Here is a 21,987-nt window from a genome sequence, read left to right as displayed (position 1 = left end):
GATGGAAGTTTAATATGTAGCTAGATGTAGAAGGCTAATGTTAACTAGCTAACGTTGCCCATGAATGGAAGTCAGGCTAGCGAGCAAGCATTTTGGCCAGGTAGCCTAGGACAACAAAAAATAAAAGCGTGTATTGCATGATAGACCGTTTCCTCAACATGAAAGAGAGGAGGATGGCATTGGCGTTTCTCTACAATTAGGGTGACTCAACATGTTTTTTTCTACTTGCACAAACGTGCACTCGCACACGAGCAAACAGAAATCAGAACCATGGACAGCCACATCATATTTAGCTTATGTTGATTGGACTAAATCGTTTTTGGTATCTTTAAGTTGTCACTGTATTAGACTAAGCAGAGGTGATTTGATGATGTTGAAATGGTGATGGAATAGTGGAGGCAGCTCCTGTTTTCTTTGTGACTTGCAGTAACTGTCTGTGGTTCTAAATCAATAGTTGTTTAGTGGGCCGAAAATGTTGGATACTAACTTGCTTGACCATGCTGTAGGTCAAGTAACTGTCTGTTACATGCGATATGCATCGTGGACTTCACCGGACAGAAGTTGCTATCTGTTTTTGTGATAATCAATCAAATGTATTTATAAAGGCCTTTTTACATCAGCAGATGTCACAAAGAGCTATACAGAAACCCACCCTAAAACCCCAAACAGCAAGCAATGCAGATGTAGAAGCACCATGGCTAGAAAAAAATCCTTATAAAGGCAGGAGCCTAGGAAGAAACCTAGAGAGGAACCAGGCTCTGAGGGGTGTCCACTCCTCTTCTGGCTGTGTCAGGTGGAGATTATAACAGTACATGGCCATTTAAGGCCAGATTGTTCTTCAAGATGTTCAAATGTTCATAGATGACCAGCAGGGTTAAATAATAATCACAGTGGTTGTAGAGGGTGTAGCAAGTCAGTACCTCAGGAGTAAATGTCAGTTGGCTTTTCATAGCCGAGCATTCCGAGGTCGAGACAGCAGGTGCGGTTGAGAGAGAAAGAGTTGAAAACAGCAGGTCCGGGACAAGGTAGCACGTCCGGTGAACAGGTCAGGGTTCCCTAGCCGCAGGCAGAACAGTTGAAACTGGAGCAGCAGCACGACCAGGTTGACTGGGGACAGCCAGGAGTCACCAGGCCAGGTAGTCCTGAGGCATGATCGTAGGGCTCAGGTCCTCCGGAAGGGGAGGGAGAGAGGGAGAGAGAATTAGAGGGAGCATACTTCAAATTCTGTTAAATTCTGTTAAAATATAACTTATAACAGTACAGTATGTACTGTCTTTGACAGTACAGTATGTACTGTCTTTGACTGATCCCTCCTGATGACCCAGATGGAATCATGTGATCCTTCCTTAACCCATAGGAAGTCACAAACAGTTGACTACTTCAAAATGGTGAAAGTCCTCAATGGCGCGGCCCATGCTAAAACAGGCTTCCGGCCACTACAGTCCTCTATCTATCTCTATGGGAATTATTTGGAAATATTCCTGCATCATTTTTGTGACTTTGCTAACCCCTGCAGAGGACAGAATATTTCCAAATAATTCCCATAGAGATAGATAGAGGACTGTAGTGGCTGGAAGCCTGTTTTAGCATGGGCCGCGCCATTGAGGACTTTCACCATTTTGAAGTAGTCAACTGTTTGCGACTTCCTATGGGTTAAGGAAGGATCACATGATTCCATCTGGGTCATCAGGAGGGATCAGTCAAAGACAGTACAGTATGAAGGTAGGCAGAAACTTATTCTCTAATAGAAATCCCTGATCACGCTTTAAGGTGTTGTCATGGCGACGTTGGCTAGCTTAGCTCATGCAGAAACACATCACCTGGATTTGATTTGATTTGAAAGGTTGTCTGGCGCGGAACTGTGCAGGCCGTCAAATCAAAGGCACGCCTTCAATATAATGTTGTTTTTGACAAAAATGTAAATGTGTGAGTTTGTCACTTTCATGAAGTTGGAGTAATAACATGTATAACTACTTAAGACATTGACTCAGGTCGAGGTTGTGCCTTTAGATTTAAAAATAATTAACTACTAAGGAATAATGTTTAACTTCTTGTGAGCAAACATTCTATATCTGTAGGAGGCAGTAAATCGCCAACCTTGGCTTTATACATGTTCAAACAACACACTCTAGGTGGAAGTATGCACCCTTTCAGTTTGTTTGCCAATAGATAGAAGTAGTAGAATAAGAAAATTGACTAGGCTTACTTCAAAATGGAGATGGCCGCAATGGCGCTGCCCATGCTCTCGCAAATGCCATGATGGATCAGATACAATTATGCAATGTCTATGGGTATTCTTCTTGTTGGATCAGCTAAAAAGGAGGACTAGGAAACAGTAATAAGAAAATACTCTTACTGTTTTTCAGACTTCCATAGTGTTTTTATTCTATTAATCACATAATACTATAACTATCACATAATACTATAATTTCAGAGATTGGTAAAATATTGATATTATTAAAACGTCTTTATTGTGACCGTGAACGCACCCCCAACTCCGATTCCCCGACACTGACTAACTACATGACCCAAAATGCATTTCGAGAGGATTTCCGAGAGATTTACGTCTTCTCAAATGTATTTCCGACTTACCGTATTGCGATTTATTTACATGGCGATCACCTTGTCCTGAAAATGTTCAACAAGAAACCGCGAAGAAACTTCAGGCAAAGGAAAGGACAATCGAGCGATGAAGATGAACAACAGAAGAGCGGAGAGGATGATGGAAGTAAAACACAAGCTACCGCTTCTAGCATAAAGCCCGTCAAGTTGCCGCAGAATCGGGGAATCTCATGCAGTTCCAAGCGGGAGGCGATGTCACCCAAGTCGGACTCGAGTGGTGCTGAAGACGCGGTAGAATATGGTACTAGCGGGCCGATCGTTGGCACTAGACCGCCTAACAGTAAAGAGGACAAGGATGGACGGAAGAAGAAAGGAAACGTGCTCAGCTTCTCTAATGAGAAAGAAGGTAAGCGTTTGACTTGTTTTGTCACTAACTGACTGTACGGTGGGTGTTGTGTAAGAGTATCTGTAAAGTGGCTTCCCCTCCTTGTCCTTAATTTGTACTGTCTGAAAAGTGAAAACACAGGACTGGTGGCGGCAGCAGTATGGGACATTAATTTAATTTTCCATATATGAATTTCCTATCCTTCACCTGGCTAGTTCTCTAGTTCAGGTGGAGGAGAGGGGTGAATCTCAATTGTATTTCCTTGATTCCATGCATTGTTGCTTCTTGCCTCCTTCTCAAAACACATTGGAAGAGAAGATCAGAGGGGAGGGCATGAGGAATCAAGGAAATACAATTTAGATTCACCCAAGGTTTCAATAACATGTTTGACAAGGATATGAAGCCATTTGAGATGTACGGTGAACCCAATGTCTTGATTTAGAGAGACAATCAGTTGTGTTATTAATAACAGTTTTTTTCTCTCTCTCTTCCCATTTTGAAGGATCTGAGTTCAAACTAAAGAAATCGTCAGATAAAGCTGTGGTCTTCCAAGCCAGGAGAAAGGAGGCTTCCCCTGCAAAGACCTCCCGGCCTACTGGTGAGCACAATGTTGCCATTTTAATGCTGTAAAAACACACCACTGTTAAGGCTAGATGATTGATCAGTCTAACCATGTCTGTTTTGACCCCAGCCAGGAAAGATGTGAATGTGGTTGGGTCCCAGAAAGAGAGGTCCGGTAGCAATGTGTCCGGAGAAGAACTGTCATCAGAGAGTGACGGAGAGGGAGGTGCCAAGTCAACCACATCCAGCTCTGCCTCCTCCATGTCCTCCACATCCTCCAAGTCCTCCACTCAGAAACAGAAACCAGGTCAGTCTCACAGATAGCTAGGGCTCCAAAGAAAAGGCTATAATTTATCCAATGCCAAAAATGTCCACCAGCAATCAGCCAAATGCTGGTGAAAATTCTGAATGGCTAGTAAGTTTTATTTAAATTTTATTTTTTTATCAGTCAGCCACACTGGCTGGTAGACGCAAAAGTTAGTTTCAGGAAATGGACAAAAATCAAATAGCTCCGAAGAATGAGTTTGTCTTAACCAGCCTGTAGCTACAATGGCCCCTTGCAGGGTAAGATGGTCCACCACTGGTCTACACAGAGACAGGCAGATAGGCAGCATTCTGAAGAGACATCCCTTGTGTGTGTGTGTGTGTGTGTGTGTGTGTAGTGGAGATCCCAGATGCAAGAAGGATCCAGGCGGCCAGAAGGCAGCGTCAGGCGGCCAGAGCCCAGAAAGACTATATCTCCCTGGGGAGAGATGGGGAGAGCTCCCCCCGGACCCCAGACCAGGACCTGGAGGAACGCACTGACGAAGATTATGATGATGATGAGCCAGACGACCATGAACGCAGGATTGAGTTTGCCCCGCGGTCCAAAACCATCAGGGAGAGGATAGCAGAGAAGATTGGTGAGAGGAGGGAGTTGAGAGAATGGAGAATCTATTGTGTTGTGGTCCTGGGCAACAGTTTATTTTTTTTATTCGTTTTAGTAATGAATAATAAACAGGCAGTTTATAATCAAACCCCATAATGATGTATCTATGGCTTCGAGACAGTGTAGTGAGTTGTAGATGACCTTATCACACCGCCTTTGACTGAGTGCTGAAATGTGTTATCTTTGTTTTTAGTCTTTGTTGTGTTGATACTGGAGGGAGTGGCAGTGTCTTTCTCTCTGTATTTCCCTATAGGGCTCTGTTGCTCTATCCCTGCCTGTTCGGTACAGGAGGTAGTGACAAGTCTGTCTTTCTCTCTGTATTTCCCTATAGGGCTCTGTTGCTCTATCCCTGCCTGTTCGGTACAGGAGGTAGTGACAAGTCTGTCTTTCTCTCTGTATTTCTGTGTATGTCTCTGTCGCTCCATCCCTGCCTGTGTTGGTACAGGAGGTAGTGACAAGTCTGTCTTTCTCTCTGTATTTCTGTGTATGTCTCTGTCGCTCCATCCCTGCCTGTTCGGTACAGGAGGTAGTGACAAGTCTGTCTTTCTCTCTGTATTTCTGTGTATGTCTCTGTCGCTCCATCCCTGCCTGTGTTGGTACAGGAGGTAGTGGTGCTAGTGAGTCTGACGACCAGGAGAGCGAGGACAACAACCTCTGGGAGGAGCAACAGATTGGAAAGGGAGTCAAGAGACACCCTGGGGAACAGGTAATATAGTCACCCCTCTCTCACCTACCCACCCACACACACACTTTCACTTTCATTCCACCGCCTAACTCTGTTTGTCCCCCCAGAGTCCATCAGGCAGTGAGGGCAGTGGCTCTGTGAGGAGCAGTAGTAGTAGACGGAAACAGAGAGTCAACATCCCAGAGTGTCTGCCTCCCATCAGCCTCAGCGTGGTGAAGAAGAGGATCACTGGGAAGTCAGTTCATTCATCCTTCCATTGCCCTCTCAATACAATATACCTCATGTACTCTAGCTGCAAAATGTTTGTCTAGTAAATCAAAGCTCCACCTTTTCTCCATTTCTCTTCTCTCTCCCGTTCATCCTCCCACCATACCTCTCCTTCTTCCTCTCCTCCCCCTCTCCAGACTGTATGATCTGCGGGAGGTCCACAGGGCTCATGAGGCAGACCTGAGGAGGATGGAGGTGGACATGGACAGCTCTAGAACCTCTCTGGAGAACCTGGAGAACAGTTCCTCCGATCGCCAGCTTCAGTTCTACCGGGACACCAACACCTACATTCAGAACCTGGTGGAATGTCTCGGAGAGAAGGTCAGAGAACAGAGGGATTCTGGAAGTGTCTGTTGGCATGATCTGTTCTTTAAAATGACAAACAGAAGCACTGTGAGATGTAATGTGAAAGTTTGTGATTGAGACAATGTTAAGGAGGGGTGATAATAAGAGTGATTGACTGATTAATTGATCATTTCTAGGTGGTAGAGATCAACAGTGTGGAGGTGGACATGCACACTCTTCTGTCTGACCAGGCGGAGGTACTGTTGTCAAGGAGACGAGAGGCCATACGGCAGGAGTCATCTCGCCTACAGCAGCTCAGCTGTGAGTGTGTTTGTGTACTATGATTGTGTGGTCCTAGTCAGTGAAAAGGCAGAAGGTTAACCATAGTACTCCTCCTCACACTCTCTTGATCGGTTTTATTTTTTCTAGCTGTAGTTGGGTGAATTTCTAGACTTATTATCACTCTCTCACTCTAGATGCCACTGATCCACAAAGTGAAGGAGACTCTGGGGAAAGCGGGAATGAAAAAACAAATAAAAGGTGAGTGAGAATACTCCCTTTAGTACTTACACATCGCTTTAGCGTTCACCAGTCACAATGTTACGCGGTCATTTCCACCACTGCGTCACAATGTTACGCGGTCATTTCCACCACTGCGTCACAATGTTACGCGGTCATTTCCACCACTGCGTCACAATGTTACGCGGTCATTTCCACCACTGCGTCACAATGTTACGCGGTCATTTCCACCACTGCGTCACAATGTTACGCGGTCATTACCACCACTACGTCACAATGTTACGCGGTCATTTCCACCACTGCGTCACAATGTTACGCGGTCATTTCCAACTACTGTTTGATCTGATCATCCAGTGAGCCAGGTGAGGAAGACTATGGTAGCCTGACGGCCGACAGCGAGCCTTCCCCTGAGGAAGAGGCAGAACTGCAGAGGGAGAGAGGTGAGAGGTGTAGCTGTCTTGGGTGAGGACATATGTCCTCCACTTACCAAATGTGTGTTGGTGACACCTTGAATTCAGCTTAGTATCTCTAAAGATTTGCCATCCCATTCCTTAGAGTTTAGTGCTGCTCTCTAAACCGTAGAATAACAGACAGCGTTTCCACTCTCACATCTCTTTATCCCTCCTGTCTAATTCAGCGGAGATCCTGAGCAGGTCCCAGGATGTGTTCTGTGACGTGCAGGAGGACTTCTGGGAGGTGAAAAAGGTTCTGTCTCGCTTCAACGAGTGGAGAGTAGCCTTCTCCGAGTCCTACCACTCAGCCTACATCAGCCTCTGTCTGCCCAAACTACTCAACCCACTCATCAGACACCAACTTTTAGGCTGGAACCCCCTACAGGTACGGTACACACACACACACTCTGTACAAAATCCGTACTGGATGTCACACAGTTCATTCTTTGTGTTTTATTTTGACATACCTAAGTATTTGGTGTCATATAATAATTATCTGTGTATATCAGGCTGCAGGAGAGGACTTTGAGGCTCTGCCGTGGTTCTCTGCTGTAGAGACGTTCTGTCACGGACTGGGTTACCAGGAGGCAGAGCACACTGACAGGAAAACACTGCCTGCTATCATAGAGAAGACTCTCCTGCCCAAGATACAAGGTCACCATATACACATACATGCATATATACAGTACCAGTCAAAAGTTTGGACATTAATATGAATGGTTTTTCTTTATTTTTACTATTTTCTACATTGTAGAATAACAGTGAAGACATCAAAACTATGAAATAACACATATGGAATCATGTAGTAACTAAAAAAAGTTCTAAGAATCCATATAAATCCACACTTCAATGAGTGGAGAGTGAAGGAAAAGCAGCCAACAAGTGCTCAGCATATCTGGGAACTCCTTCAAGACTGTTGGAAAAGCATTCCAGGTGAAGCTGGTTGAGAGAATGCCAAGAGTGTGCAAAGCTGTCATCAAGGCAAAGGGTGGCTATTTGAAGAATCAAAAAAAAATAATAATAATAGGCAGCTCTGCAGAGTGGTCACTAGCTGGCACAGACACAACGTCATAAAATCTGATTATAAACCTAACCTTAACCACACTGCTGACACTAAATCTTAACCACACTGCTAACCCTAAAGCCTAACCTTAAATTATGACTCTATATATATATATATATATATATATATATATATATATATATATTTTAGATTCTTCAAATAGCCACCCTTTGCCTTGATGACAGTCTTGAAGGAGTTCCCACATATGCTGAGCACTTGTTGGCTGCTTTTTCTTCACTCGCCACTCGTTGAAGCATAGCTTCTTTGAAGAATGTAAAATATATTTTCATTTGTTTACTACATGATTCCATATGTGTTATTTCATAATTTTGATGTTTTCACTATTTTTCACTATAGTACAAGTAAAAACCCTGTATGTGTGTATACTTAACTCCATACTGTCTCACTTCAATGTGCGTCCCTCCTCCTTCCAGGTTTTGTGGAGTTGGTGTGGGACCCTCTGTCCAGCCGTCAGTCTCTGTGTCTGTCTGAGCTGTGTCACAGGCTGCAGGATGACTACTCTCTGTTTGAGGGAGAGCAGAGCAAACCGGTCAAGGTAACCGTTAATATTGCGTCTACAGTGCAGAGCAACAACACTCCCAGCCAGTCACATATGCAACTCCCCACCAGAGACAGCCTGTCTCCCCCTCTGTTCCCAATGCAGGTTGACGTTTTATTGTCATGAATCCTGTCCTGGAGGCAGAACTGAGCGACTTCGTCTTATATAGGCCAGCTGCAGAATTGGCTATATTGTAAAAATTGATGAAAATTTGGTCATAATTTAAGGTTAGGCTTTAGGGTTAGCAGTGTGGTTAAGGTTAGGATTTAGGGTTAGCAGTGTGGTTAGGATTTAGGGTTAGCAGTGTGGTTAGGATTTAGGGTTAGCAGTGTGGTTAGGATTTAGGGTTAGCAGTGTGGTTAAGGTTAGGTTTATAATCAGATTTGATGACGTTGTGTCTGTGCCAGCTAGTGACCACTCTGCAGAGCTGCCTCAGAACAAGATTCATGACTAAAAACGCTAACTTGTATTTCAAACAGTATATAAAGTGTACCTTTTTAAAAAAACTAAATACTAATACAGTGAATGCTTAGCCTTAAGTATGGTGCCAGATTTCATCCAGATGTGACGCTTGGCATTCAGGCCATAGAGTTCAGTCTTGGTTTCATCAGACCACAGCATATTGTTTCTCATGGTCAGAGTCCTTTAGGTGCCTTTTGGCAAAGTCCAAGTGGGCTGTCATGTGCCTTTTACTGAGGAGTGGCTTCCGTCTGGCCACTCTACCATAAAGGCCTGATTGGTAGAGTGCTGCAGATATGGTTGTTCTTCTGGAAGGTTCTCCCTTCTCTAGAGAGGAACTCTAGAGCTCTGTCAGAGTGACCATTGGGTTCTTGGACACCTCCCTTACCAAGGTTCTTGTCCCCCGATTGCTCAGTTTGGCCGGACGGCCAGCTCTAGGAAGAGTCTTGGTGGTTCTAAACTTCTTCCATTTAAGAATGATGGAGGCCACTGCGTTCTTGGGGACCTTAAATGCTGCAGATATTTTTTGGTACCCTTCCCCAGATCTGTGCCTCGACACAATCCTGTCTCGGATCTCTACAGACAATTCCTTCGACCTCATGGCTTAGTTTTTTTCCTCTGACATGCATTGTCAACTGTGGGACCTTATATAGACAGGTGTGTGCCTTTCCAGATCATGTCCAATCAATTGAATTTACCACAGGTGGACTCCAAGTCTACAACTTGATTGGAGTCCACCTGTAGTAAATTCAATTGATTGGATATGTGTCGAGGCACAGATCAATGGAAATAGGATGCACCTGAGCTCAATTTCAAGTCTCATCGCAAAGGGTCAAAATACTTATGTAAATAAGGTATTTCTGTTATGGATTTGTAATACATTTGCAAACATTTCTTAACCTGTTCACTTTGTCATCATGCGGTATTGTGTGGATTGCTGAGGATTTTTTTTATTTTTTTTAATCCATTTCAGAGAAGGCTGTGACGTAACAAAATGTGGAAAGTCAAGGGGTCTGAATACTTTCTGAAGGCACTGTCTATATACAGTACCAGTCAAGTTTGGACACCTACTCATTCAAGGGTTTTTCTTTATTTTTACTATTGTAGAATTATAGTGAAGACAACAAAACTAATGAAATAACACATATGGAATCATGTAGTAAACAAAAAAGTGTTAAATCAAAATATATTTGAAATTCTTCAAATATAGCTTTGCTTTGGGAACCACTGCCCTAGTCAAGATTCTAGTCACGAAGAATGCCAACCAGAAAGTTGACTGGCTGTAGTCAGAGAATTGGAGAGAAACATTTTGAAACCTACAGTGAGGGAAAAAAGTATTTGATCCCCTGCTGATTTTGTACGTTTGCCCACTGACAAAGAAATGATCAGTCTATAATTTTAATGGTAGGTTTATTTGAACAGTGAGAGACAGAATAACAACAAAAATATCCATAAAAACGCATGTCAAAAATGTTATAAATTGATTTGCATTTTAATGAGGGAAATAAGTATTTGACCCCTCTGCAAAACATGACTTAGTACTTGGTGGCAAAACCCTTGTTGGCAATCAGAGGTCAGACATTTCTTGTAGTTGGCCACCAGGTTTGCACACATCTCAGGAGGGATTTTGTCCCACTCCTCTTTGCAGATCTTCTCCAAGTCATTAAGGTTTCGAGGCTGACGTTTGGCAACTCGAACCTTCAGCTCCCTCCACAGATTTTCTATGGGATTAAGGTCTGGAGACTGGCTAGGCCACTCCAGGACCTTAATGTGCTTCTTCTTGAGCCACTCCTTTTTTGCCTTGGCCGTGTGTTTTGGGTCATTGTCATGCTGGAATACCCATCCACGACCCATTTTCAATGCCCTGGCTGAGGGGAGGAGGTTCTCACCCAAGATTTGACGATACATGGCCCCGTCCATCGTCCCTTTGATGCGGTGAAGTTGTCCTGTCCCCTTAGCAGAAAAACACCCCCAAAGCATAATGTTTCCACCTCCATGTTTGACGGTGGGGATGGTGTTCTTGGGGTCATAGGCAGCATTCCTCTTCCTCCAAACACGACGAGTTGAGTTGATGCCAAAGAGCTCCATTTTGGTCTCATCTGACCACAACACTTTCACCCAGTTGTCCTCTGAATCATTCAGATGTTCATTGGCAAACTTCAGACGGCATGTATATGTGCTTTCTTGAGCAGGGGGACCTTGCGGGCGCTGCAGGATTTCAGTCCTTCACGGCATAGTGTGTTACCAATTGTTTTCTTGGTGACTATGGTCCCAGCTGCCTTGAGATCATTGACAAGATCCTCCCGTGTAGTTCTGGGCTGATTCCTCACCGTTCTCATGATCATTGCAACTCCACGAGGTGAGATCTTGCATGGAGCCCCAGGCCGAGGGAGATTGACAGTTCTTTTGTGTTTCTTCCATTTGCGAAAAATCGCACCAACTGTTGTCACCTTCTCACCAAGCTGCTTGGCGATGGTGTTGTAGCCCATTCCAGCCATGTGTAGGTCTACAATCTTGTCCCTGACATCCTTGGAGAGCTCTTTGGTCTTGGCCATGGTGGAGAGTTTGGAATCTGATTGATTGCTTCTGTGGACAGGTGTCTTTTATACAGGTAACAAACTGAGATTAGGAGCACTCCCTTTAAGAGTGTGCTCCTAATCTCAGCTCGTTACCTGTATAAAAGACACCTGGGAGCCAGAAATCTTTCTGATTTGAGAGGGGGTCAAATACTTATTTCCCTCATTAAAATGCAAATCAATTTATAACATTTTTGACATGTGTTTTTCTGGATTTTTTTGTTGTTATTCTGTCTCACTGTTCAAATAAACCTACCATTAAAATTATAGACTGATCATTTCTTTGTCAGTGGGCAAACGTACAAAATCAGCAGGGGATCAAACACTTTTTTCCCTCACTATAACCTACTTCCTGTGAGTGTGTCAGAATGTAAATAAGTCTAGTTCCCTCTGTCCGTCCCTGTCCTGTGTTTAATTCGGTCTTGTCCCCTGCCAGGCGTTTGTTGAAGCAGTGAGTGGTAGATTGAGGAGTTCAGTGGATGATGATGTCTTCATTCCTCTGTACCCTAAGAAGTGAGTGAATCCACCCAGGGTTGTCTCAATGTGATTATTTTAAGTAGTTCATCTAGCTAGACCAAGGCACTCCAACCATGTTCCTGGAGAACTATCCTCCTGTACGTTTTCACTCTAACCCCAGTTGTGATCAATTGATCAACCAGCTAATTATTAGAATCATGTGCGCTAAATTAGAGTTGGAGCGAAAACGTACAGGATGGTAGCTCACCAGGAACTGGGTTGGAGAGCCCTGAGCTAGAAATTTCACACTGGAACATGTGTTTATACCAAGCTTGTAATAACGTAGCTTACTTGACCATAACTGCCAGGTGTTTTGACAGGTTTTTAGATGACAAGTCCTCTCCACAAAGGAGGTTCAGAGACCAGCAGTTCTGGACAGCTGTGAAGGTACGTAAAAACACTGTTTTAAAATAGTATTTTTAATGGTGTGCTTCCCATGAGTGGATGGTGTACTGTAGTGACAATGTGGCTCAGTTAGCCCATTGCAACTTCCCACTACAAATGTTAACTCCAGTTTGTATAAACTGGTAGCATAGCTAACATACAGAAATCTGTGGTGGTAGTCAGTCGGTTTTAACTGCAATGCATTTGATTGGTGACAATGACATGCATTATCCATACAAGCATTATACTAAGATGTTTACCTCAACATAGTGTGAAATACACATATGAACAATAGCCTAATGCAGGCAAATTTTGCTGCAGGAAAATTAGGAGATTACAATTTCTACCAATAGTTAGACAGAGCTTTGTGTGCTGGTTAGTGCAGCTACAGTGCATTCGGAAAGTATTCAGACCCTTCCACATTTTTTACGTAACTGCCTTATTCTAAAAAATTAAATAAAATCCTCATTAATCTACACGCAACACCCCATAATGACAAAGCGAAAACAGGTTTCTAGAAAGTTTTGCAAATGGAAAAAAAATTAAAAGCAGATGGCCTCCCGACTGGTGCAGCGGTCTAAGGCACTGCATCGCAGTGCTAGAGGCGTCACTACAGACCTGGGTTTGATCTGATTCTACTTGCTCAATGTGAGCAAGACAAAGGATCTGATCGTGGACTACAGGAAAAGGAGGGGACGAACATGCCGCCATTCACATCAACGGGGCTGTAGTGGAGCGGGTCGAGAGCTTCAAGTTCCTTGGTGTCCACATCACCAACAAACTCTCATGGTCCAAACACACCAAGACAGTCTTAAAGAGGGCACGACAAAACCTTTTCCCCCTCAGGAGACTGAAAAGATATGGAAATCTTCCCCAGATCCTCAAATAGGTATACAGCTGCACCATCGAGAGTATGCTGACCGGTTGCATCACTGCCTGGTATGGCAACTGCTCGTCATCCGACAGTGTGGCGCTACAGGGGGTAGTGTGTACGGCCCAGTACATCACTGGGGCTAAGCTTCCTGACATCCAGGACCTATATACTAGGCGGTATCAGAGGAAGGCCCTAAAAATGGTCAAAGACTCCAGTCACCCTAGTCAGACTGTTCTCTCTGCTACCACATGGAAAGCGGTACCGGAGCGCCAAGTCTAGTTCCAAAAGGCTACTTAACAGCTTCTACCACCAAGTCATAAGAATGCTGAACAATTAATCAATTAATTAACCCCCCCCCCCGCCCCATTTGTTTTGTACACTGCTGCTACTCGCTGCTTATTATCTATGCAAAGTCACTTTACCCCTACCTACATGTACAAATGACCTGGCCTAACCTGTACCCCTGCACGTTGACTCGGTACCGGTACCCCCTGTATATAGTCTCATTACTGTTATTTTGTTTCTTTTTGATTTTCTTTTTTACTTTAGTTTATTTAGTAGATATTTTCTTAACCAACAATTTAGTTCAAGAAAGAGTTAAGGGCTTGTAAGGAAACATTTCAAGGTAAGGTCTACACGTGTTGTATTTGGTGCATGTGACCAAATACAATTTGATTTGATTTTCTATTTCTGTAACATCCAATGCAATGCTTTTAGTGTCATTTTCTATCTTGTGCATCAGCTCCTTGGTAACATTGGCCAGTGGGATGGGTTGATATCTGAACATGTTCTGAAGGAGCTAATGTTGGACAAACTCCTGAACCGTTACCTGATGATGCCACTACTCAACGAGACCCACTCACATGACTCTGTCCACACATGTAAAAAGGTGTGTAGGTGAATCGCATGTGTGTCTAATGTTAATGTATTGTCTATGGAGGTTTCAAGTTGTTTGCTTGGGGAATAACTGCTCTGCTGTCTTTAGAGATGACTCAGTTTAGTGGTGTCATTTTCAAGTTTTTCTCAAATGAACGAAGATTTGCCTCTCGCTCTTCCTCTCTGAGCAGGTTGCTGTGTGTTTTCCTAAGTCCTGGTTTAAAGACGTGAGCTCCTGTCCCTCTCAGCTGAAGTCCTTCAGTGACCACCTCCTCCAGACTGCCCATTCAGTCTGCAAACAGCAGCCTGACCACCCCAACACACGGTAACACTGCCTACCTACCTCAAATGTACTTTTAGGATATAGGAAGATTAGTACCATGGTGAAGGTAGTGTTTTGATGTTAATGTATGTAATGTGGTTTCTGTAGGTCTGTGGTGAGTGATGTGCTGACTGTTTTGGGAAGCATCCAGGCCTGGGACAAGGTAGAGACGATATCGGACAAATACCATTACAAAGACCTGGTGGACACACTCAACCTGTCCTAGTGTGTCCTACTGTGTCAACCATACATCATGTAATATCTGTTGTAATTGTGTGTATTACACAACTTTATTTGTACTTTTTTATATATAAATAAATATTTGAGTTCTGTTAACAGATGTTTGGTCCAGTTCCTCTCCAAACTGTTTTATCTTTGCTTCGGTCTTACCTCACAAGAAAAAAGTCGAGTGCTTGTAGCTTCATCCCCAGGGCTAAAAATGCATCCCTCCTTCCTTGTAAAAATGTGTTGAATGGGTGTTTTGTGTGTGGAGGAGTCGCAAACAAATAATTGTAAAGTATGTAATGGCAGTGTTTAAAAATATATATATATATATTGATGTACGCAAAATGTATCAAGGATCAATTACAATGGGAACCATTAGCAGACACATGGTTTCACTACGATCTCTTTAGGCTGGTAACACCCAACGATGGTCTCCATGGAAACGTCGTCCACCACGCTGAAGAGGGAAAAGTATCAGCAGTAACGCTAACGTTAGTTCTCTGACCTTGACAAGACATACTATACAATCTTTGACAAAATTGGTTATTATGAACCAATTTCAGAATTTGATAAATGACTGTCTTATCGATACAAAACACGTGGAAAGCGCTGTCATTCTGGTTGCCAAGACTGCAGCAGTAACTGCCGCGTCTGCAAGGTTTCAGGCAAGTTCGTCATGTCTCTTTAAAAAAATAAAAACATAACAATCAGACATTGTAATCAACACAATTCAATTCCTGTGTTGACATTTCAAGTCAAAGCCCACTTCACAGAGCACCCCGTTGTGTAGCAACTACTTCCAAAACCTCAAATTGGAAGAGGTATTGTGGCGCAATATATTATAATTTTAATAATTCATGATTTTCCATATGGGTTGAGGCAGCTGGATGGATCAAAGCAATGGGGAAATGGATCTCATCTTGAAGCCTAGAAAACATCTGTTTCCGATCAGATTAATTATGTTACCCTTCATAACTTTACAGGTTCTTCCACCACAAGCCCAGATTTTCATAGACTCTTTCAAGCACCTGACATCGACCAGAGAGCAGGGCTTCTACTTCCAAGACAAAGCATACACCTGTGTCCGAGCTGACAGGAACTCCATCTACTGCAGATGTGTCAGTAGGCTCATCACAATTTATGAACATGTATTATTGTCTCCAGTTTTCCAGCAGTGGTTTTGCAGTACACTGCAGTTTAGTGCAGCTATACTGCACTGTACTTGTTTGTTGTTGTAAGGGTATGCCTGGTCTGATGGATATTTTTCTCTAACAGGGAACACATGGCTTGATTCTTGTGAAGACTGCTCATTACGTTATAGTGGCCACATACAACGACAGCATGTACCCTAGCGTGTGTGTGGAGGCTGTCGAGAAACTAGGTAGGGATGTTGGTGCTTCTTACAGCATACAACATTTAATTAAACAGCTTTCAACTGCAGGTTTTAAAGGCGATGGATTATTGACTGTGTACTGTTTACAAGTCAGATATGAGGGATATTTGTTTTATGTGTTTGACTAATATGTAGACTATATGCATTTCAGCTGTGTACCTCAAGGATAAGGGGAAATGAAGCAAGAACTGAGGAGGAGCATTCTGATGGATGAAGCTGATGAAGTGGTCTGGTCAAGTTAAACAGTTGCCTACTGTCCATGTTAGGCCACCTGCTAAGGAGGACAAGCATGTTTAGGAGAAAGTCAGTGTGCTTTTGTTTTCTTTCTATGAACCTGCCCCTGTCCCCTCTCACAGTACACAGGTTTAACCACTAGGTGGTAGTAAATAGTAATAAACCCAGCTGTGGTCCAAGAACAGATTTGAGTGCAGAGATCCTCTTGGAACAGGGATTATGACCAACCATGGTCAAAGAGATGCTGTAGTTCCAGCCCTGCTCTATCACATCTGATTCTACTCCTCAGCTGACAGACGTGGTTTTGGGGCTTTGTGTCTAATGTCCTTTTTAAACTGTCTGTTCATCGCAGACGTTCTGTTCAAATGCTTCAATTACTCTCCAACCCCCTCTGGTGATAACATGATTAACCTAGCTACACACTCGCATGAACACACACACCCTGATGTAGCCTTGATGACTGTTTCAGAGCTGAAGCTGTGTAAATGAATTTCCTCATGTGAACAAATAAAGGAAATCTGTAGTCAAAACATCAAAGATCCACCACTATATTTTACAGTAGGGATGAGGTGTTTCCTGCACATGTGTTGTTGTTTCGGAAGGCCAAACCCACTGGTGTGGTGGGTTTTCATGTCATCTGACCATACCACTGCCTGGAGTTTGCTAAATGGCTTTGACACTTGTATTGGAATTGTTGCTATGGTTATATGACATGAAAATAGAGCTCCGGCCACACTGCAGCAGTGGCTTTGGCCATCAAAAGAACAACACATATTCAGAAAATACCTCATTCCTACGGTAAAATATTGTGGTGGATCTTTGATGTTATGAGGCTATTTTACTTCCGCTGGTCTAGGGGCCCTTGTTGAGGTCAACGGCATCATGAACTTTACCCAGTTCCAGGACATTTTTGCCAAAAACCTGGTTGCCTCTGCCAGGAGGCAGAAACTTGGCCGCAAGTGGATCTTCCAGCAAGACAATAACCCCAAACATAAAATAATAATACATGTTTTAGCATGCAATGTAGCTCGCTTTCTGTATTATTGATTTTATACAGTCTTTTTTTCCCTCATTTTTGTCAAGGGATCCAATAATTCCAGACTCCACAGTACATGCTGCAGAGAGACAAACAAGAACGCATGGTAGCACACAGACTTCCTGCACTCTCTGTCACATGCGGTTAGGGCACCTGTGCTTTTAAAGGAATGTGACCTTTGTTGTCAAGTTCTGTTTGAAACCTCTAAAAATGGAAGCTGGGCGGTCACAAAGAATCAGTCGCTTGTCCATTTTGTTGCACACACACTCTGAGACGTCTCCTGAATTCCTCAGAGAGGATTTGTGCTTGTGTCAGCCTGCATGATTGGTTAGAGGAGGAGAGACCTATTTAACATGGAGAACAACATCTATCAAGCACAGAGTACCACAGTATGAGTCATAAAACCCATAAAACTGTGGTCAAAAAAGGAAATGGTTCCAATCATTTTTCCACCATTCATTTTTAGAAACACTTAAAATAATTGCTGTGTTTTGATAACCGTGTAAATCTAGGACAAGATTTTTTATATATTTTTTCACCTGAATTTACCCCCCACAAATTTTGTTTTACTAATTACTGTAGCATTTTAGAATCAGAGTAAATAGAGCCGATATGTCACCTTGTCCGAGAGAGATCTACATGGTTATCAAAACGTCACGCCAGGGTAAGCCTACATGAAACGCAGCCCTTATTTCAAGTGTTTCTAAAATTCCCTATGGGAAAAATGAATTGTGCAAAAACGATTGGAACCATTTCCCTGTTTGACTGCTAGGTTGCATGGGTATTATGACACCTCCCCTGTGGGGCTCTATTATCAACAGAACTCACAGGAAAACATAGATCTTTTGTAACATGAAGGCATATTATTTCTTAGTGTTAGCGGAGAATACTCTTTCACAAGGGAGAAACAGCAGTGAGACGGTGGATGAAAGGTTACGTAATGATCCTCCAGTAAGATTGAGGCGCAGAGGAGGACTATGGGTAAATGAGGGGCAGCGGTGCGCACTAACAACTCTGTTGTGCCCTGCACCCTGCTATGTCTGCATAGTGACAACTCTTAAGTGCACTCCATGACCCACTTATCAGAGGTGTTTACTTTTGAGAGCACTCCAACTCCATTGTACGGGATATGATGTGACTGAAGTCTCTCACTGTGACTTTAACACGGGGGTGGGAAACCTTCCTCCTGGAGAGCTACACGGTTTTCTCCACCCCTGCTCCAACAGCAGCTAATCACACAATGTCCTGATGAACAGGGGCACCCCTGTCTGCAACTTGAAGACTGATGTTAGCGGATGCCAAGCTTGTAGCTCAGTGGGTTCACACAGTCGTGAGTCATGCAACCAACTGCCATGTTCATTCTATTTTCTATCAACATTGTTAAGGGTTGTTTGTTAATATGTGCTGGAGAAAAAGGGAGGTGTATATTCACTGTTATATGTGTATGTGTGTGTGTGTGTGTGTGTGTGTGTGTGTGTGTGTGTGTGTGTGTGTGTGTGTGTGTGTGTGTGTGTGTGTGTGTATTTTCCCTGACGTGGCCTCTCTCTCTACATGCCAGTCTTGGTTGGTTTGTGGTTTTGGCTCAGAGACAGTCACTTCATTATTTTTTGAGATGTGTGTGTGTGTTACATAAATGGTGGTCCTGCACAGTCATAATCTAATCATTCCCATGACTGAGGCAGGAGGAGCAGAGACCCAATCTGCCTTTCCTTCTCCCCTCTTCTAGTCTCTCTATCCCACTCTTTCACTCTCTTTTTCTGGGAGTCCCTCTCCTAATCTAGACATGGGCGGGCGGGCGGGCGGGCAGGCTGGCAGGCAGGCAGGCAGGCAGGCAGGCGTAGGATAGTCAGAGACACACAGTAACTCTGTTCTCATACAGAGGAATGTCTGCTCTGTTGGCAGGTCAATAGGTAGGTGATCGGGGGTTGTGTGGAAGTTGTATGCTGGTTGTGTTCTCTAAAAGGTTGTGGGAGAGTTGTGTGCGTTTATTGGTCGAGTCAAAGTTGTGTAGGCCTACAGTTATGTTGTTGTTCTCTAGGGAAAAGGTTGTCTTTGTGTGTTGTATGACTAAGGTCAGCAACCTTTTTATTCAACAGAGTGAAAGACATGTACCTTATCATCTAACACTGATAGCATTCGATTGGCTCATTCAGATCATCTGATCATTGTTCCAGCTCTCAAATACACACACACACACACACACACACACACACACACACACACACACACACACACACACACACACATACGTGCGCACGCATAAGTAATGCAGTATGGTAAATCTTCACAGCTCATAAAAGCAACATGAAGCATATTAACAACAGTCAAAGTAGGTCTGCTCCTACGTGTGTGTGATCGTAGCAGGGTTTCTTGTTCAGCCCACTGGTCAACAGTATTACTCCTAGTAGGAGCAGGAACTATGGACAGGTTTGTTCAATGAAGTGTTTGTTGTCATTCATAGAGAGACTAATAGTTCTCATGCATCAAACGTCTCAGTTAGATGTAAAATTGTGTGACTATGATCTCCTTGGCAAAAACGTCAAAATCAATGACAGATTTCTTGTTTAATCTTAGATGAATTCTGCCTATTTTGAGGAAGTGTTACTGGGTATGTTGTTGCTACGGTGGCTTAAGAGACAAACTTTATATTGACGGGAAAAGTCAGGAGGCAAATTCCCAGTCAAAGCTGAATGAAATTCCCATGCCATACTCACTCCTCCCTCTATTTCTCTGTCTCGTTCCCTCTCTCTTTCACCCTCACTTCCTTGGTTCTCCAATCTTATTCGCCTGTCTCTCTTTTTCTCCATAGCAATATCCAAAGCGCTACCCCCCACCACACCCTGCTTCTCTCTCTCCCTCTTTGTCTGTCTTTGTGCCACAGAGTTGCTCTCTCTGCTCAGTGTAGTCAGGTTGGGTGGTAAGAGGGGAATGTATAGCGGAGACGATGGGTTTTACAGAGTGTGGGAGATGAGAGTGTGAGGGCTTTTTAGGAAGAAGAGTGCGGAGCACGAGTCTGTGTGTGTGTGAATGTCTGTGGGGGTGAGCTTCTCTTGTGTCACATTCCAGCTTCCAGGACTCGATCCCTGCCTGCTGAGAGACGGACCTGGAAAACTTTGGAAAATCATTCTTGGAAAACTGTGATTGGAAGCTGGAAAGTCTTGTAAAACCATCCCTGTATCTCTTTGTGACTTCAAATTGTTGCTGTAGGAGTGACTCCCTCTCTGCTGCTGTTGTTTTTGGGTCTCTGGGCTTTGGATAGTGGTCTCACTGGAGCCGCGCTGACGCTCTCCGGATTACTACGGCAGAGGAGAGGAGGGGAGAGAACATGGAACTTCAAACGTGTTTCATTGGAAGGGATTTATAATCTGGATCATGGATATGTAAGTATGAACAGTACTAGAGTTTTTAGTCAACAAGTAACTGCAGTCTTTTCTATATGTAAATGGCATCCATAATATAAATACATCTGGCTTTAGACCTAAATATAGCACTGCTAGCACCACAATGCTTGTTGAGAGTGATATTGCAAACGTCTTGGATAATAGAAAACGTTGTGCTGCCATGTTTATTGACCTATGCAAAGCTTTTGAAAGTGTTGATTTTGGAACTCTGTTAAATCAGCTGTCTTCGATTGGACTGGGCTCTGATGTTTGCTTATGGTTCAATAATTATCTCCATGAAAGAACCCAAGTCATCATGGCAGATGGAATCAAATCTAAGTTTCTAATGCTTCAAAAAGGTGTCCCATAAGGCTCAGTACTATCTCCGCTATTGTTTAATATCTATATTAATAACATCAATGACAAAATGAGAAATTGTCAAATTCATTTATACTCTGATGATACTGTGTTGTACTCCATTGCTCCTACTATTGGCCAAGCATTTTCAAATTTGAAATCTGATTTTCTGGTACTTCAGAAGACACTTTTTGATCTTAAATTGGTGCTAAATGCTAACAAAACAAAATATATTCTCTTCTCTAGACTACATCATTTTTTATCTACAGTTGCAAGAAAAAGTATGTGAACCCTTTGGAATTACCTGGATTTCTGCATAAATTTGTAAAAAAATGTTATCTGATCTTCCCCTAAGTCAAAACAATAGACACAAACAATGTGCTAAAGCTAATAACTTGTCTATATTGAATACATCATTTAAACATTCACAGTGTAGGTTGGAAAAAGTATGTGAACCCCAAGGCTAATGACTTCTCCAAAAGATAATTGGAGTCAGGAGTCAGCTAAACCTGGAGTCAATGAGACGAGATTGGAGATGTTGGTTAGAGCTGCCTTGCCCGATAAAAAACACTCACAAAATGTGAGTTTGCTATTCACATGAAGCATTGCCTGATGTGAACCATGCCTCAAACAAAAGAGATCTCAGAAGACCTAAGATTAAGAATTGTTGACTTGCATAAAGCTGGAAAGGGTTACAAAAGTATCTCTAAAAGCCTTGATATTCATCAGTCCACTGTAAGACAAATTGTCTATAAATTGAGAAAGTTCAGCACTGTAGCTACTCTCCCTAGGAGTGGATGTCCTGCAAACATAACTGCAAGAGCACAGCGCAGAATGCTCAATGAGGTTAAGAAGAATCCTAGAGTGTCAGTCAAAGACTTACAGAAATCTCTGGAACATGCTAACATCTCTGTTGACGAGTCTACGATATGTAAAACACTAAACAAGAATGGTGTTCATGGGAGGACACCACGGAAGAAGCTACTACTGTCCAAAAAAAAAACATTTCTGCACGTCTGAAGTTCGCAAAAGAGCACCTGGTTGTTCCAGAGCGCCACTGGCAAATATTCTGTGGACAGATGAAACTAC

The 21,987-nt window shown here is 43.1% G+C and overlaps 3 protein-coding genes across 4 annotated transcripts in view; all 3 read left to right on the top strand.

Annotated features, from left to right (window-relative positions):
• The first annotated feature begins 2,574 nt into the window (after window positions 1-2,574).
• Window positions 2,575-14,609, top strand: gcfc2 (GC-rich sequence DNA-binding factor 2). 2 transcript variants are annotated; one of them, NM_001140530.1, is made up of 18 exons: window positions 2,623-2,968; window positions 3,450-3,545; window positions 3,639-3,815; window positions 4,171-4,410; window positions 5,039-5,142; window positions 5,229-5,356; window positions 5,526-5,709; window positions 5,871-5,994; window positions 6,150-6,213; window positions 6,547-6,632; window positions 6,830-7,029; window positions 7,154-7,298; window positions 8,142-8,263; window positions 11,738-11,814; window positions 12,138-12,204; window positions 13,818-13,964; window positions 14,143-14,276; window positions 14,382-14,609. In NM_001140530.1, exons 1-18 carry the CDS (start codon window positions 2,635-2,637, stop codon window positions 14,497-14,499), a joined length of 2,547 nt encoding a protein of 848 aa, NP_001134002.1. In that variant the 5' UTR covers window positions 2,623-2,634; the 3' UTR covers window positions 14,500-14,609. The 2 variants fall into 2 exon arrangements, with proteins under 2 accessions (XP_045579226.1, NP_001134002.1); XM_045723270.1 differs by lacking the exons at window positions 6,150-6,213; window positions 6,547-6,632 and having other exon boundaries at window positions 2,575-2,968.
• Window positions 14,610-14,936: 327 nt separating this feature from the next.
• On the top strand, window positions 14,937-17,813 carry pfn4 (profilin family member 4). Its single transcript, XM_045687068.1, has 4 exons — window positions 14,937-15,163; window positions 15,482-15,616; window positions 15,774-15,879; window positions 16,043-17,813. Exons 1-4 carry the CDS (start codon window positions 15,047-15,049, stop codon window positions 16,069-16,071), a joined length of 387 nt encoding a protein of 128 aa, XP_045543024.1. The 5' UTR covers window positions 14,937-15,046; the 3' UTR covers window positions 16,072-17,813.
• A 1,200-nt stretch (window positions 17,814-19,013) lies between these two features.
• LOC106611362 (protein eva-1 homolog A) overlaps window positions 19,014-21,987 on the top strand; it is an 18,390-nt gene continuing 15,416 nt past the window's right edge. Inside the window, exon 1 of the mRNA XM_014211519.2 lies at window positions 19,014-20,541. The gene's annotated coding sequence lies outside the window, so the exon portion shown is untranslated. The remainder of the gene's footprint in view (window positions 20,542-21,987) is intronic.

The sequence above is a fragment of the Salmo salar genome, chromosome ssa09, assembly GCF_905237065.1.
Source record: "Salmo salar chromosome ssa09, Ssal_v3.1, whole genome shotgun sequence".
Taxonomy (NCBI): Eukaryota; Metazoa; Chordata; class Actinopteri; order Salmoniformes; family Salmonidae; genus Salmo; species Salmo salar.
The sequence above is the reverse complement of the archived record's forward strand: the minus strand, read 5'-3'. Positions and strand labels throughout refer to the sequence as shown.

Bases quoted from the DNA above. Each gene is read 5' to 3' on its own strand.
- gcfc2 (NM_001140530.1), top strand. From the start codon at position 2,635: ATGTTCAACAAGAAACCGCGAAGAAACTTCAGGCAAAGGAAAGGACAA. The intron at 6,214-6,546 runs GTGAGTGAGAAT...CTGATCATCCAG, and splicing joins AATGAAAAAACAAATAAAAG to TGAGCCAGGTGAGGAAGACT. The intron at 8,264-11,737 runs GTAACCGTTAAT...GTCCCCTGCCAG, and splicing joins AGCAGAGCAAACCGGTCAAG to GCGTTTGTTGAAGCAGTGAG.
- pfn4 (XM_045687068.1), top strand. From the start codon at position 15,047: ATGAACCAATTTCAGAATTTGATAAATGACTGTCTTATCGATACAAAA. The intron at 15,164-15,481 runs GCAAGTTCGTCA...ATAACTTTACAG, and splicing joins CCGCGTCTGCAAGGTTTCAG to GTTCTTCCACCACAAGCCCA. The intron at 15,880-16,042 runs GTAGGGATGTTG...TATGCATTTCAG, and splicing joins GGAGGCTGTCGAGAAACTAG to CTGTGTACCTCAAGGATAAG.